Source organism: Gymnodraco acuticeps, unplaced genomic scaffold (genome assembly GCF_902827175.1).
Source record: "Gymnodraco acuticeps unplaced genomic scaffold, fGymAcu1.1, whole genome shotgun sequence".
Lineage (NCBI taxonomy): Eukaryota > Metazoa > Chordata > Actinopteri > Perciformes > Bathydraconidae > Gymnodraco > Gymnodraco acuticeps.
In genome coordinates, this window is record NW_022990590.1 from 57,608 (window position 1) to 75,330 (window position 17,723).

The window sequence follows — 17,723 nt, forward strand, 5'->3', positions numbered from 1 at the left end:
ATATTTTTTAAAGCTATAATGTTAACTAGATCACTTTTTTGTACCTGTCGCAGTTTCCCCTTGTTTAAAGTCTTCATGCTAAGCTAGGCTAACCAGATGCTTACTCTAGCTTCATATTTACTATACAGCACAATGTTGTTGTATCAATCTTCTCATATGACTCTTTGTAAGGCACAGTCAAGGTGCCAGCGAAGATATCCAAAATGGAGATGGTTGCATATGATTGGATGTCAATTTGTTGCCATGTCATCATAGGCCATACTGTAGTGTTGCCTGCAATAGACGAGGTAAGGCTTGTTTTTAGGCTAGCCTGTTTGCGGAATTTATTTTGCAACCGAAGTCGATGTTGATCAGTCGCTGTTAAGAGCAAGTAGGAGTCAACATTCAGTGACAGTATAATTCAAAGGAATTATGTTTTTTTTTTTAAAAACATGTGAATCACCGACACTACAAGGGCTCCTTAAGCAAACTGTCTTAAAATGACATGAATTCAATATTAGGCTCATAAGCCTTCTAGTGTACAAGGTTAGCTGAGGACAGACGGACACACACTGTACATGACAGAGTGCATGTTCTTCACACAGGCTCATCATCATTACATTCATTCAAAATGTGACTTAAGTCAAATATAATGGTGATATTAGTAGAACACATATAGTGCTAAACATGCGGAATGGTCTCTTCTTTATATTGTATAGTTTAGTCGGGAGCTTGGTCTCATGCCATGTGGGGTAAAAATAGTTCACTTCCTCAGATCTTGACTCATATTGAAGTCATCAGCGCTGAACTTGCTCTTTGTTGTCTGATACCGTTTCTTCTATAACTGTTTGTCCTCTGTAGTGTGGGATTGACTTTTACAAGGTGTTTTTCTCTCCACACACACATGTCCACACACACATTATTTCTATATGGACAGCTCTGAGCAGGTGATAAAAGGTGTGCGGTACAACGAGTAGAACAATCGCACAAACAACCGTGGCATTTTGGCATGTTTTCTCTGAAAGTGTGCCAGAGTGAGAATGTGTTTGTTTTACTAACAAGGGCAGCTCGCCTGACCGCTGTGAGTGTGTCAGAGAGCCTGCTCACGTGTACTACTGTTTGTAAAGCTTTGCATCATTTGTTTGCATTATTGTGGGTGTTTTCTGCATTTGAAAGCTGTGATGGTCGGAGTCCTAAACCACACACGAATATCCAACACAGTCTCACGGCATTTCGTGTTATAGTCACAAAATTAATCTATTGATTCGTGTTCACCAACACGATTTTGCCATTTTTTTTTTTCGTGTCACACAGAACGATTTTAAAAGCAAAGTAAATAATTACAAATTAGAAGGAAAAAAAGATGACAACAAATACAGATCTCAGTATTCTGAGGCCCCCCATTTCTTTTCCTCGTGGACGGCAAAAAAACTCGGACATTATACAATTTAAAATAAAAGGGTTAGGCTTAGGGTAAGATATTGAATAAGAAAATGTTTTTATGAACCACACAGCTTCTGGTCTTCCAAGACCCGATCTGACAAAAAGACGTGTTGCAGGCACGAAACATACTACCAATAGAAATACATTGCTTTTCAAATCGTTCTGTGACACGAAAAAAATACGAAAATCGTGTTGGTGAACACGAATCAATAGATTAAATTAATTTCGTGACTATAACACGAAATGCCGTGAGACTGGGTTGGAATATCTCCATGTCCAATTCACTGACAGAGAAAGATATTTGCGAGTTGCATATGAACTCAGGGCCGGCCCGTCGCACTGGCGTTGATTTTCGCCTAGGGCGCCAGATCTTTGGAGGCGCTGCGCCGGTAGTTCTGGGAGGGAAAAAAACATTTTTGACTGTTGGTGCTCATCCTAATTTTCGGCCTTGATGTAACAACATTCATAATTAAGTAAATGTAACACCCTTTTCACCCCGGTTACACGTTTCATTTGCCCTGTACGATGGGCGCTGTAAGTAGTGATGTTACGTATTGCGCCGAGGCTTCGGAGCGTGTGTCGAGTAATCCCCGAAGCTTTTTGTGAAGCATGTATCGAGGCTTGTATCGTTTTGGGCCAGTGACGTCATCGATGACAAATGAAGCCTCGCTGCCTGTCGATACCACGTGACTGCTTCAGGAAGCCATTCAGATCGGTTGAACCGTTGAACCACAACGCTCATAATACCCATGGATGTATAATAAGAACCATATTACCCCTCCTGTACCTGGGCCCGGTGACACGATGGAATCAAGAGAGCTCAGACCCTCACTTATATAGAGGTCGGAACATGTCATAAGTATAAATAGATACAAGCATAAATAAATGTAGGAATAAAAACATGAATAAATACAGGAATAAATAAGTTGCAGTGTTTTCAGGGAGATTCAGTGTGTGTGCTGTGGCTCAGCTGGAAAGCAGTTGACTCATGATCGCAGGGTCTCTGGTTCAACGACTGAACAATACGTATTTTTTGTTGTTTATAAAAGCTACAGCTAAATGAGATAATTAATAAATGTATTCTTTGATATGGTTTAGCCTTTCTCAGGCGACAACATGGTTAAGTTTATGAATATTATTAAGGAATACAAATCCGTCTTTGCAATGTGTACCAGCCTCCTTAGGCTTTTCAATCACAATCATTAAACTGGAATAAATACAATATTGTTAACATGAAGATATGATTTAATGTTCGTTGTTTAGAGTTATTCTAAGGCTTTACTCATTGGGAACTCGGTATGAGATAGAGCACACTGTTGAGATGTCCAATCTGCCTGTTGTACACACTTTGACCAACAGGGGGGTTTGTGTTCAAATGAAGCCCATGATGAAGCCTCATGAGATGAACCCTTTTGCGAACCAATTGGCTGGAAAGCTTCAAAGCTTCATAAGGCTTCATCTCACCATCACTAGCTGTAAGTGATGAAAATGGGGGATGTTGTTGGCTTGTCTGGCGCCCGCAGCTCACAGCCAAAATGCGAGGGAGAGAGGGAGGGTGCACCGGTACCGGCGCTGTTGTTATTATAATCTGGTGCTAGCTGCGGATATAAGAAGAAGATGTTTCTACAATGATGTGGAGGGAGAGTCCTCTCCAGTCAGACCGAGAGACTGATAGTGAGTGATAGCTCAGTGAGGTAAAGGACTCTGAGTGTTTAGATAGTTCACTTTAGTCTAAGTTCAAACGGTTTGGTCACAATTTATGTAAACACATATTTTCAAGGCACTCCTTTATAATTATTGGGATAAACAGGTTTGAAATCATTCCAATGTATACTATAGGACAGTAACCAAACATATCCTTTTAAAACTGGACTTTCAACCCAAAACCAGCTGTTGACTTGTGGATGCAAGCAGCTAATCGCAGACTCAACCAGAGAGAAAGAAGTAGGCCTACATCATCAGCTACCATGTCTGACAGAGGAAGACAGTGAGGAGAACAGTCAGGAGGGTAGTGATGACAGCTTGTAGGATTACTGGTCGTGCTAATGTTGTCTTGTGTTCGCCTCTGCATGTGTGTTCTGTGTTCGCCTCTGCATGTGTGTTCTGTGTTCACCTCTGTGTGTTCTGTGCCGTGTGTCTGACAAATAAAGACCGGTTTATTTATTTCATTTTAAGGATGAGCACCAAGCAACATCTCCAGGTGCTCCTTTGAGAACCAGGGCAAAAAAGTTATGTGCACCCCTGATTATATGTCAATATTAATAGCTACTTCTATTTCTTGTCGGCTTTGGACCTTTGTAGTGTATCAGACAGATGTGTAATAGCCAATATATTTACAACTAAAAGGACACTTCAGAGCTCAAACCTGAGCCTAATGGCCTATATTGCAATGTCGACAAAAGTGAAAAACAATTTCCCTACCCGTCTTGTATTCAGCTTTGCTCGAAAATTCCATAGGTTCTTCTTTGACTAATGCTACATCTTTCCACCAAGTTACATGAATCCCTGTCCCATAGTTTTTCCATAATCCAGTTGACAAGCTAGCTAACCAAAATGAAAATATAACCACTTTGTCCAAACTGTCACCAAACTACACTTTGTAAACCATCCTGGAAGAGACCAAGATTTGACAGTCATGCTAGCAGTTCTGTCAGGGTATAATTAGACACAGATGCTAGCATGCTAGCATAGCAACATCCTTACATATTGACAATGCTAAAATGTAAATGTTTAGCATGTTTACCGTGTTCAACATACGTCAGATAAACATCGCCATCTTTAGAGCCATGTCTCTATCGGGGCTAAAATTAGAACAAATGTAAGGTCAGTGTTAATCAGTGTTGTGCTAGTTACTGAAAACCAGTAACTAGTTACCATTACTAGTTACTTCATTTCAAAAGTAACTCGGTTACTTTACTAGTTACTTAAACCCAAAAGTAATGCGTTACTGTGAGAAGTAACGTTTCCGTTACTTGAAGAAAGGTCTCCCATTAATACCCTTATAGCCTTCATTTCAGTACTGTCATTGCATTGGAGAATAATACAATCTGTTGATCAACTTGACATGCATTATATGCAATCTGGATTGCATCGATATTAGCTGGCTTTCCATTTTTGTATATTCTTTCTCCAGGTAGTTGGAAAAAGTGTTCCGTCCCATACGCCCTGTGCCGCCCGGACATGCTATCATGCTAACTAGCTCTCTGAAAGCGGGTGACTCCACTGTAGCAATAGCCTGCATGTGTTCTACAACATACCGTGCAATGGCTTTATCGACTTTTCCCTGGCTAGCAGTCCCTCGGTTAAAATCCAGCCGCTGTTGCTTAGGTGGAGGTGGAGTGGCGTCGGCTGAGTCTCTGTGGTCTTAGCTACTAGCTTCGTCCCAGCATGTTGTTTTTGCAGATGTTTTAAGAGATTTGAATTACTGGTTTGGGCAGTAGATAGGATCTTTGACCCGCCAAGACACAACTTACATTTAACAGAAAGTTAAATAGTGAGAATATCTCCAGGTGAAGAAACTAGACTTGAGCTCCGCCGCCGCCATGACAGTCTTGTTAGTAAACAACACAAACACGCCCACAGCCCGTCTCCGCATGTGACACAGGAAGTATCTAAGTACATTTACTCAAGTACTGTACTTAAGTACAGTTCTCATCTCTGTTCGCCTGGCTGTTGACTATATACAAAAAACTAACGGAGTAACGCACCATGTCGTAACGGTAACTGAGTTACTGAATAAAAAAAGTAATGCGTTAGAGTACTAGTTACCAGTAGCGTGGCGTGGGGAAAAATGTAGGGGAAGCCCATTTTTTGGGTCGGGGGGTGGTCAATAACGTAACCAGATGAGTGATTACAGCGCCCGGTATCATTTGACACACATTTGTATCACACAGATGCAGGACTTGCACACGCCTGTTATCTAACCGAAAGGTCCGCACGCACTCTCCAGCTGAAACTCTCTCCTTATTAATTTAAGCATTTTACTTATTAATGTATGCAGACAATCACACAATCTATGTGATTTTTGGATTTACCGTGCCTCTCAATTGCCCGTGACAGGTTGGCAAGGTCGATGAATCCTGAAGTTGCCCAAGGATTGTTCAGGGAGCACGAATCCTTGTCAAAAAGAAGACATGTCCAGCAAATTAGACGCTGAAGTTTAGCGCTTCCAGTTAGCCACTCCGTGCGGACATAATTGTCCTCATTGAACGTCCGATTCTCTCCCTTTTCCCTCTGTGTACACACAGCTCGAGTGCGGGCATTGGCCTGTCATCTGATTTAATTTGTAGTTGCTGCTGTAGCGGAAGTTTAGTAAAGTTATGTTTGATTAAGTACGCCAAATCTCCACCCTCCATAATACTTCATTTGCTTGATAATTTCTAACGGCGGTGATGACAGTTACAGTATTAAAACTGATGTTGATGTGATTTGATTGGATGGCAGTGTCCAATCAAATCGCCAGCCGCCAGCCGCCTCTGAAGGGAAGCAAGAGGCGGCTAGCTTCCCTTGGCATGGCCCTGACCAATCACAGGTTGGCAGGGGCATCACGTGGGCCTCATCTGATTGGTCAATCCCTCCATTTTTTTTCACCAAGGGAAGCTAGATTCGGCTGGCCTCCTCTCGCAACAGTGAGTGCAATCTACTGTTTCACCATAACATCTAGAGGGGCGCTGTTTGTTTCACTCTTTGTAAAATACTCAATGAGAATGGGGGAGAGACGGGCCGGCAGCAACACACAGCAAAGGAGAATTATCGAAACAAAACAAAGTGTTTGTATTTATTTATTTAAATTATAACTACAATCCGAAAAAACAGGGGAAGCCTGGCTTCCCTTGGCCTCCGGGAGAAAACGCCACTGCTAGTTACTGCCAACAATAACGGCGTTATAGTAACGCGTTACTTGTAACGCGTTAGTCCAAACACTGGTGTTAATACATAGATAATTAACATTGGGGTTCACGCTGGTACACACATGTTAACATATTCTTATATTGTAGATGAACAAATAAACCTCTGATTCACTTTATTCATTTAAACTCCCAATACTGAAAAACGAATGTCTGTGTGTGTATGTGTTTGCATATCTCTGATTTATGGTTTAGTCAAATCGTCCTTCATACTGTAGCTCTGGGTGAAGGTTAATGATTAATCTGCCTGGACTTCATGTGTGTCTGCCAGCTGCAAATCTGCTTCCAAGTTAAACAAATCTTCTCCAGTGTATTAGAAAACAAGGACATTTTTGACATTTCTCACAAGTGAAAACATTTAAATTGGCCAGAATGGATAAGGCCATGAACATGCAGTACGTGCTGAGTGTGCTATTCTTCTAAACCGAGTGAGGGGTCAGATAGCAGGAGTAGCACCATAGAGGATATGGAACCATCATGATAGTTACATAGGAACACAGGAAGAAAGCAGACAGGAAATCCAAAGCACCAAGGAGAAAGGAAACGGAAAGGCACGACAAGACCCAGACGAGTGTAGGATGCAAGGAAACGGAGGAGGAGGAAGACGGAGGTGGGAAAGAAAAGAGATTGATGGAAGGAAGTGTAGGTGGAGGTCAATTGTTGTACCAGATCAAAATGTGTGTCTGTATGTCTATATTTACCTGTGTTTTTGTATGGCTTTTTAAGTAAGTACACAAAGTGTGTGTGTGTCAGGAAGTCTGCTGTGGTATGCAGTCTCAGCTCAGCGTGAACCTTCAGTCCTGCTCATAACTCCAAATTAATGAATATAGAACATCAACTCGATGCTGGTCAGCCTGACTTCCCTGTTAGCCCCACACGTTCATTTACAGTTTATCCTTTCATCTCAGTAAGAATACTTTAATTAAATTGATTGTTCTTTTGAGAGTAGTGGACTATTCCATGCCCTGATTCCATGTCCATTCACCAAGAGTTATCAAATGCATATATATTCTTGTCTGAATTGCACTCATTTCCTAGTAATGATCTGCCTACGTGCCAAATAGAGACATCTTTTTGAAACATTCACCCGATTTATGTAAATGTAGACCTCCCACAAATCAGGCATTTATTTCTGATCAGTGGTACATTTCACTTTTTATTTACTTTTAAGCCAGTCTGTATTTTTTTTAAAACACTCCAAATCATGTCACAACATCTGGTGTTTTAAAAAACTGGACCAATGGTGTCTGACAAATACCTTATTGACATATTCAATCTTGAACTGTGTCACATTGGTGTTCATGTGGTGGCTTACAGTATATGCTTCAAGTCATGTTTCCTTAATATTACTCAAAGTATCTGGTTGATGCATTTATTTAACTATTATATAATCAAATTCCCTTACACTACGGTTGTCAACTAAACGTTTTGAACAGCCCCACTAACACACATTCAGCTGAGTTTTGATAGGTGCCGCTAAAGTGATATGTGTTGACAGTAAGCACAGATTTATTGTATGCAGCTGCATCCTCAGTCAGTTGAACTAACTGTAGCTTCTCACCCCATAATAGCTCTTTATCCTCAAGTGGGGGAGACACACAGAATGTGCTGTGTCAGATGTTACTTCCTGTCACAACAAAGGAGACATTCAGTCGGACATCTGCAAAGCCACAAGGATGAGAGCCATATTAAAACACACATTATTATGATTTACCAACAGATTTACATCATATTGTACCGGCACTTCTTTTGGTGTTAATATTGTGTAAAACACCTCAAAATGCCATGAGGTATTGCAGTGTGATATGATATTGTAGTATCATTTTGACACATTTCTTTGTTAGCACTTCTTCAGATTATATCATATAAAATTAGCTTTGATTAGTCCATTGAGCTACACAAAAGGAAAATAACGAAACAGAACAAAATCAGTAGTGGTGAAATCCTGAGGTGCATCAGTAAGAATTCTAGATGACCACCATATTAAAACAATTAAGGGCTGGACTTTTAAAATACTATATCACTATTTGTAGTCTTTGCGTAATTCTAGTATGATTCACCCACACTATCATTAAGTTGTGTAATGGTTATTATATGACCGGCTGATTCACACCTCAGAGAGTGTGTATGGTAAACAGTTTCAATGATTAGAGCTGGGTAGTCATCCTAACTATAATTAGCACTAATGCTTCATGCTGTATCAGCTAGGCTATGCTAGCCTAAGCTAACCAACAGGAGTTAAGTGTAAGCTGAGCTGAGCTGGCTGTGTGAGGCTGCTATTCTTAGTCCCTGCAGTTTCCTCATTAGCTGTCTGGCTGGGAATTCAACACACTGCTATCTCGGTTGACACACTGACTGTTTACGAGGAAAAAAATGATGAGTGTGTTCAAAATCACCCATTAAGATACTCATACACAGAAACACGCTAAATACTCAATTTAACGCCATATCTGGTAGAAAAATATGGGATTTTGAACAGCCAATATCTCGGAAATGTGTCTGCCCCATACAAACCTCTTCATAGAGCACAATCCAGCTTGTTCTTCTTACACAATCTTACATTTATAATCCAATATAATATGTTTATGATCCATGCTGTTATGAGGCAACTTATAACTCATAACGTCACTGGTAAACAAGGGGCTAAGTGCACAGCTGTAAGTGAAACCTTGGGCAACACGTTCTTCTAAATCAAGATTAGTAGTTTTGTTGGAGCATGTTGGCCAGGTTTGGAGACTTGTTCCTACAGATCACCAGATTTTGTATGTTTTTAACTCCCTGATTCCCTTCTCTCTGTCCCTCTGTTGTACTCGTAGGACTGGCCACTACACTGTTCAACAGAACCAGAACACACATCTAGCAGATGAATCCGGGCCTTCTGCTACCGAAGGTGGGACAAAAACCTCCACTACTGACCCACCGTCACTACTCAACCCCAGTGCTGCCTCCAGCCCCAGGTCTCAGCCCTCCTTCAGCCCAAAGCCCGGCTCCAGCCCCCGACACAGTCCCAGGCCCAGGCCACGAACACCATGTCTGCGCAGCAACTCTCAGGTAGGCCGCACGGGAGAATCGTTCATTTAGTGACTTGGCAACGTATTTCCCAGAGTTGGTTGTTGCTACAGTAAGTATACCCTCACATGTGACATTCTGATGATATTCTGCTGTGATATTTTCTCAAAGTTTGGATTGTGGGAAAGTTACACTGCTATTGTATGTCATTTTAAAATGGCTGATAACCCTCAATAACGAAATGCACAATCTCAGGGCTTATTTCGGCATCATTAAACCTTCAAACTAATATTATAGTCCCATTGTAGTGGAGAGTTAGATAACTCAGTGTTGGCACTAGTTTTGTGTCTATCACTAGGTTCACCCAGGTGTGTCGGCCAGAACACCACTTAAGGCCAAAGGTCCAGAATAGAGGAAATGAGGAGCTACGATGAGGATTGACTTCTTTACTTATTTAGGCAGACATACAGATATTTGTCTGTGTGTGTGTGTGTGTGTGTGGTTTTCGTTCATTTACGCACACAATACGAAACTTAAGACGGCCTAACTTTCCTGCAACTACTGACGCACATTACCCTCTGATGTGTGACGTCATCCAAACCACGTGGGTTAGCCCCTCCCCACTATGAAGGCACAATTTAACAGGTATCAACTCTGTATAATAAAATAATATATATATATATCGATAACTATAACTTTGGGGCCTTTTCTACAGCCGCCCCCAAATGTATATAATACATTTGCTCATCAATAAAGGAAACAAAGTTCTAAGGCTTGGATGTGATGGCAGGAGTAGAACTGTCCTCATCTTCTCCAGATGGAAGTGCAGGGAGGACCACCAGTCTGGCAACTGGTCGGGTGTAGACTCTCTCCTTGACCTTCACGTCGGCAGACCTTATATGTCCGTCGCTGCTTGGATGCGTCTTGACAACTGTCCCTATGGGCCATAGGGCTCTTGGAAGATGCGGATCAGCGATCATCACCACGGCGTCCTCTTTGATGTTGGCAGGTGTAGCTTGCCACTTCTGACGAGCTTGAAGACTTGGCAAGTAGAGCCTCATGAATCGAGCCCAGAAGTGGTCAGCCAGAACTTGGGAGTGTTTCCAACGGCGGCGACTTATGAGCTCGCTCTCCGGATAGACTACCTGGGGTAGTGAACCATCTGGCCGCCCCATCAGAAGAACATTAGGAGTCACTGGATCTGGGTCGCTGGCATCTGAAGACACATAACCCAATGGCTTACTGTTGAGGATCCCCTCCACCTCAGTGAGTACAGTGCTAAGCACTTCTTCTGGGACCGGTTGAGCACCGACCGTGGCATACAGGGCACTCTTAACCGAGCGTATCTCTCTCTCCCACACACCTCCAAAATGGGGAGCTGCTGGGGGGTTAAAGTGAAAGGCAATCTTCTGTGGCGCAAGAATCTGCTGTAGGTCGGGAGCCATGTTCTTGAAGGCCTCATTTAGTTCTCTCTCACCTCCTTTGAAGTTTGTCCCCTGGTCCGAGAACAGCTCTGCAGGTGTACCTCTGCGGGCAATAAACCGACGAAGGGCCATCAGGAAGGCATCATAACTAATGGCGGTAAGGAGGTCCAAGTACACCGCTCTGGTGGTGAGGCACTTGAAGATGATTCCCCATCTCTTCTCTAAGCGTCGACCCACCTTGACCTGGAAAGGCCCAAAGCAGTCCATGCCCGTAGAAAAGCTGGAAGGTCAGCCATCTTGGGTACCGCTGGTTTGGCCCTCCATCGCTGACAGTCAGCACAGGAGTGCTGGTAGCGCCGAACTGCCTCACGCCCTCTCAAGATCCAGAAGGAGCGTCGTAACTCAGCGAACACCCTCTCTGGGCCGGGATGGTGTAAACGGCTGTCAAAGTCTTGGATCAGAAGCTTAGTCATCCAATGACCTGGGTCTAGGATAATAGGGTGAAGAGCTGTCAGTTCCAGGTCTTCTTCCCGACGTAATCTTCCTCCAACATGGATGAGTTCTCCACTCTCATCTAACTCCGGAGACAGAGTGAGGAGTCGACTGCTTCGAAGAACTGGCTTACCAGCTTTCAGTAGGCTGCACTCTTGTGGGAAGCTATCCCTCTGAACCCTCTGGAGGATCAACCGCTCAGCTTGACGGAAGTCTTCAGCAGTAGGGGGGTCGTTGGGTTTGGCAGCTCCAGCACTGTCACCTCCAGCAACTCCTTCCAGGAGTTGGGATGACTGGGGTCTGCAATAGGCTGACTTGATGCTACTGTGGTGACTCCACAGAAAGTAGACTTGCGCAGCTCTGAGGCATCTTCTGTTTGGTGAACGGCTGGATCCTCTGGCCACGAGTCTGGACTCAGCAGGAGAAAGGGGGGTCCCTGGCTCCATCTATTGGTCTCTATGAGCTCCTTCAGCTTCTTACCACGTGTCACGTCATCTGCTGAGTTCCTTGCGGAATCCATGTACCTCCAGTCCTTCCTGTCTGTCAGCTCTTGTATCTCAGCTACGCGGGCGCCAACGAAGACCTTGAACCGGCAGGACTCGGACTTCAACCACGTCAACACTGTTGTGGAATCAGACCACAAGATCGTCCGGTCGATGTTGATGGTGAGTTCCCTTGCCAGAACCTGCGACAGCTGTGCACCAGTGAGTGCAGCACAGAGTTCCAGTCGGGGCATGGAGTGGAAGCGCTTAGGAGCAACTCTGGAGCGGGCCATCAGGAACGACACGTACACAACACCATGTCGGTCAGTAGTTCGAAGGTACGCCACCGAGCCGTAAGCTTCTTCCGAAGCGTCACAGAATATGTGCACCTCTCTCTGTAGAGCGGAGATGTCCACTTCCTTTGGTAGGTATGGCCGGGGCAGGTTGACCTGAGGCAGGACTTGTAGTTCTCCCTCCCAGACTTTCCACTGCCGTAGAAGCTCTTGAGGTAGCAGCGGGTCATCCCATCCACGATGTTTATCCCATAGGTGCTTGACGAGTATTTTTGCCCTGGTTGTGTAGGGTAAGATGAACCCTAGGGGGTCGTACTGACTTGCCAGCACTTTGTAGATGTTGCGCATCGTGATTTCACCATAATCCACGGGACAATGCTTGTAGCCCAGGATATCCTTTTGGAAGAGCCAGCTCAGTCCTAGAGTGGATTCTGGGACATCTGTCTTGTTCTGAGCCAGCCATAGCTCAACACTGGTAGAGCGACTCTCTTCTGGAAGGTGACTGATGACCTCTGGTTGATTGCTGGCCCATTGACGCAGCTCGAAGCCTGCAGATGCTAGGATGGCTCGTAACTTGTCTACCAGGTGCCTCGCCTCAGCAATGGTGGGCACGCTCTGTAGGCAGTTGTCTACATAAAAGCACTTCTCGACTGAGCTCCTCACCTCTTCATCTGGCTGACTATGGTCGATGACGTGGCGCTGAAGGGCAAACGTAGCACAGCAGGGGCTACACGTCGTTCCAGAAGGTAACACTTGCCACTCGTACACCGCAGGAGGATCTTGACTGCTGTCTCGCCAAACAAATTTGAGCAGGTCTCGATCTTCTGGGAGGAGTCGAACCTGGTGGAACATGCCCTTGATATCTCCACTGATTGCTACTGCATGTTCTCGGAAGCGTAGCAGGACTGCCAGGAGAGATGCTCCTAAGGTCGGCCCAGGCAACAGATAGTCATTGAGATTTTGCCCTCGATACTGAAATGAGCAGTTGAACACCAGTCTGTTCTTGCCATTATGGCTTACCATGTGGTGAGGAATGTACCACGACTCACGACCTTCCTCTGCTGGTACTTCAGGGTCACACTTGATGACAGAGCCTGCCTTGATCAACTTTTCCATCTCCACTTTGTAGGCTTCAGCCTGCATAGGGGTCTTGGCCAATCTCCTTTCTATATTCCGTAGACTGTGTATGACGGCTTCTTTAGTAGCTTGAAGGAGTGGCATGTCTTTCCGGCGTAACAGCGGGGTGGCGTAACGGAGTATGTCGTTAACCTGTACTCTGATGGTTTTGTTCTCCAGGGTACCGATGGCCTCTTGGTCCTCCCTCGAACGTGTGACTAGTTTCTCGCTTCTGAAAGGAAGAGTGTCGAACTGCCACAACATCTCGACATGCTTCATCAGCTCGCTCACTTGTGGTGATACTGATGTGAAAAGGCACTGCTGTGGTTGTGCGAGATGATAGACAACACTGGCTGGGCCTCGCAGCGCCCAGCCTAGCCTCGTGTGAATGGCAGCCGGACCTCCTTTTGGGCCCAACCTGACTGGTTCAATGGGGGTGACGAGATGTGGGTGGTCACTTCCAAGGAGAAGCAGAGGCTTGACATTTGTGAGGGTCCGGATGGGAAGGCCAATGAGGTGCTTATACTTCTCCCGGAGTTGCTCCATAGGGTAGGCATGATCTGCTAGTCCAATGTGAGCAGTGGTGAAAGCACCTGTAATCTTGAACCTGGTCTTCGGTTTAGCAGGAGAGGAAATGGAGAAGGAGACTGATGCACCGCGAAGGGTCTGCACATCCTGTCTGATTGTGCGTAATGGCAAGTCCTCTGGGGTCCCTTGCACACCTAACTTCTCTACAGCCTCTGGCAGCAGCATAGTTCTCTCTGAACCGTCATCCAGTATGGCATAGGTGTTGATGAATCGATCCTTATAATGGATGCGGACTTTGACGACTTTCAGAAGGACTTGACTGCCTTCAGCGGGTCTGTCCAGGTACAGTACCTCAGTCGTGGCCCTCATGCCATGGTTCTGCGAGGTTGGTGTTGAGTCTGTCTCCTTAGGTGGCCTCAAGTTCACATCATGCAGCACCTGGAGATGTTTCCCTTGGCAGAGGCCACAAGTCTTCTTTAAGTTGCACTGCGCTGCCTGGTGCGGCCGTGCACAGCGCCAACACCTCTTATTGGTTCTTATCCATGCTGTCAGCTGTTCTTTGTTCAGCTTGGTTACTGCTGTACACTGACTGAGGTAGTGGTCCTCATTATTACAGTATGGACAGTATGGCTTACTCTTGTTCCCTTTGAAGGAGTTACCTGGAACTTGAGAGTCTGGTTTCTTCCAAGTGTCCTTGGCACCATGGAGCACAGTGGTGTGGTGCTTGCCCTGCCGGCCCTCAGGTCTGGATGATGACTCCCACGATCCCTTCACAGCTAACTGTCCTTCGGAGTCCTGGCACCAGGACTCATATTTCAGCCACTCTGCGACATCTATAAGGTTGTGAGTTCTTGAGCCCTGACGGAACATGCAGCGGCGGAAATCTGCTCTCTGTTCAGGCGGCAGCTTACTCAGCAGACGAGCAACATGTGAACCACACTGTAGCTCCACTTCTCCCTCAGACCCTATGGTTCTCAGCATTCCCACTAATGACTGGATCTGAAGAGCAAACTTCTCGAAGGCAGCAACGTCTCCCCGCTTAATGTCCGGTGAGTCCATCACAGCAGCAATACGCTTCAGCGCTATCTGATGTGGTTGGCCAAACTTATCGTTCAGGGCAGCCATAGTGTCTGAGAAGGGCGTTGGAGAGTTGAGGTAAGCATCTGCTATTAACCTGGCTTCTTCTAGTTGCAGGTGATCCACCAACACCTGATACTTGAACAGCTCTGTTGCACTGGGCGGTAGGAGGTTCTCCAAGGAGATCTTGAGCCGTGCAAACTCACTTGGGTCTCGACTTGAGAAGTTGCGGATTGTTGGGCGTGGTCCATGGTAACCTGGCTCTGGTATGAGGGCAGGTCTGGAGGGCAGTGGCTGTGTCCATGACCTATGTGGATGAGGCTGCGGTGGGGGAACTGGGTTACTGCTATGCTCACTCCTGTGACCACCATACATTTGGTACTTGGGCTCATTTGTTGCCAAACTGGGTGGTCGCGTTGACAGCTTAGCAGGCTGGTACCAGGGAGTTGAATAATCAGCGTAGTTCTCCCATGACCGCGTAGCAGGAAGGGCACCATGTGCTGAGTGCTGTACATGTTGCTGACCCACAGACGGCTGAGTCACTGGGGCTGGAACTACTTCTTCCTTCGGTGGAAGCTCATCTGGTCTCCCGTTGGGGTGATGAGGCGTTATATAGTCGCCAGGCAGTAACTCTCCACTTACTGGGTCAGGCCATGGTGGTGGTGCAGGCCAATCATCCTCATCCTCACTATTGGGTTCGCCTACAAACGGTGCCGGTGGCTGCATCACCGTTAACTCTGGCTTGTTGCCATGTAGTGATGGGGTCTGAAGGTTACGGACAGTATCCACCAACTGTCTCATGTCTGCTCGCAGTGCTTTGAGCTCATCTATATCTGATGACATACGTTGCTGTGTCTGCTGAAGTAGAAACCTTTCTTGACGAATATTCTCCAGCTCTACTCTGTCATCCTCACGCGGAGGTCTGTAGTGCAGTGATGTAGGCAGGTGAGTAGAGTATTCTCGAAACCGATCCCTCGGCTCTCTTTCTGGAAACAGCTGCTGGCTGCCAGCCCCATAGCTAAAGTCCATCTCCTGGAAATTAGCATCACGCCTGTTGAGGTGCCTTGGTGGGGGAGAGTCATTGGGGGAGGTGAGGGGGGTCATCCTGGCCTTACCCTCCAGATGAGAAGTCTCTTCTTCCTGTCGGTATCTCTGACTAATGTATCCTAGATGATCCACATCATAGTCTGCATATCGCGTTGGAAGGCGGGTTTGCCTTCTAGGGCGTGCACCATAGGCCTCATACCCTGGTAATGGTTCCATCTCTGACGTAAACCTTGTGAATCCGGCTCGAAGGACCATCAATGTAGTGGAGAGTTAGAGATAACTCAGTGTTGGCACTAGTTTTGTGTCTATCACTAGGTTCACCCAGGTGTGTCGGCCAGAACACCACTTAAGGCCAAAGGTCCAGAATAGAGGAAATGAGGAGCTACGATGAGGTTTGACTTCTTTACTTATTTAGGCAGACATACAGATATTTGTCTGTGTGTGTGTGTGGTTTTCGTTCATTTACGCACACAATACGAAACTTAAGACGGCCTAACTTTCCTGCAACTACTGACGCACATTACCCTCTGATGTGTGACGTCATCCAAACCACGTGGGTTAGCCCCTCCCCACTATGAAGGCACAATTGAACAGGTATCAACTCTGTATAATAATATATATATCGATAACTATAACTTTGGGGCCTTTTCTACACCCATTATTAATCCATTTTAGCACTCTATATATTGTATGACTTTCATACATGATAATGCTTGTATTTTAGTAAGCTGAATAGATTCAAGGATTTTATGATCATGTGCAAAGTAGCTACAGTGTTGTTATGGCAATGAAAATCTTAGGTCCGGAGCATCTCCAACAGTGCAACGTATTATATAAAGGACCTAAGACAACAAAATAACAATAATAATAATATTACACAAATTAAAATAATGCAAATGAACAGAGTACGATACATTTTAATTAAATAGTGCAGGTGAAAGAAACAGAATGTAAGGTTAAATATTGTATAATTCACTATTATGATAATAAATTCAATAAATTCTAAAGATGTCTTCCTTCTGCGCCGCTCAGGTACAGCAGCCACAACAACAGGTAGCCAAAGTTAAAAGTACACACCAAAGTGTAAGCAAACACTGAAATAAAACGAAAAGTTGGAGAGGAACTAGAGACACGGCAGCCATCCACAGCGCCATCTTTCTTCTAGAACATTGTACTGGTTACTTTTACTTAACTCTGTTACAGTGTGGTGCGTAACTATTTAGAAAGGGTTTATTTGGCCCTCATATTTTTCAGTAATTTACAGCTCTTGGGTTGGGTGGCTTCACTTGTGATTTCTTAAGGAATGAGCAGTGCATAGCAGCCAGCATATACACTCGGTAACAACCCAACAAATCAACCTAACTGAAATGCTTTTTTGGAAGAGCTCCAAAGTCTGTTAAAAATGTTTTATGTAAAATGTGCGTGTTTTGTGTATAAATGAGAGAAGGTGTACACCCAGTTATAACGACATGTTTAGACTGCGGATTTTTGTTTTACGTCTGTGCTTCATATCTGACCTTTCTTCTGTTAAGGACAAAAACAAGATATGAAACGCGAATGGGAACTTGAAACTAAATGTTCAAATTGTCATATCATGCATGTCTCTTCACACGTCTGGTAGGACTCTCTGGACGAGCTGGAGATGGACGACTATTGGAAGGAGGTGGAGAATATCACCAGCTCGGGAGGAGGAGCAGGGAGGGGAGACGCAGAAGGAGAAGGGGAAGTGCCAGAGGAAGAGCAGCAGCAAATTCCTGAGGGTAGGATACGCCGTGTCCATGGATAGACCTGAAAGGGACATATGTTTCCCCGTTTCAGCACAGACAGTCATTAAACCTCATGTGTTTTGTTCCTGATTTGGAGCAGTCTACTTACAGAACAGATGATATATTGGCAGGTTTTGATCACAGGCTAGTTTGGGCATGT

The 17,723-nt window shown here is 45.0% G+C and overlaps 1 protein-coding gene across 1 annotated transcript in view; it reads left to right on the top strand.

Moving 5' to 3' along the window:
* arhgap18 (Rho GTPase activating protein 18) overlaps positions 1-17,723 on the top strand; it is a 30,719-nt gene that overhangs the window by 2,816 nt on the left and 10,180 nt on the right. The window contains 2 exon segments of the mRNA XM_034228766.1: positions 9,146-9,380; positions 17,419-17,557. Of these exon segments, the coding sequence (XP_034084657.1) occupies positions 9,146-9,380; positions 17,419-17,557 (374 nt within the window).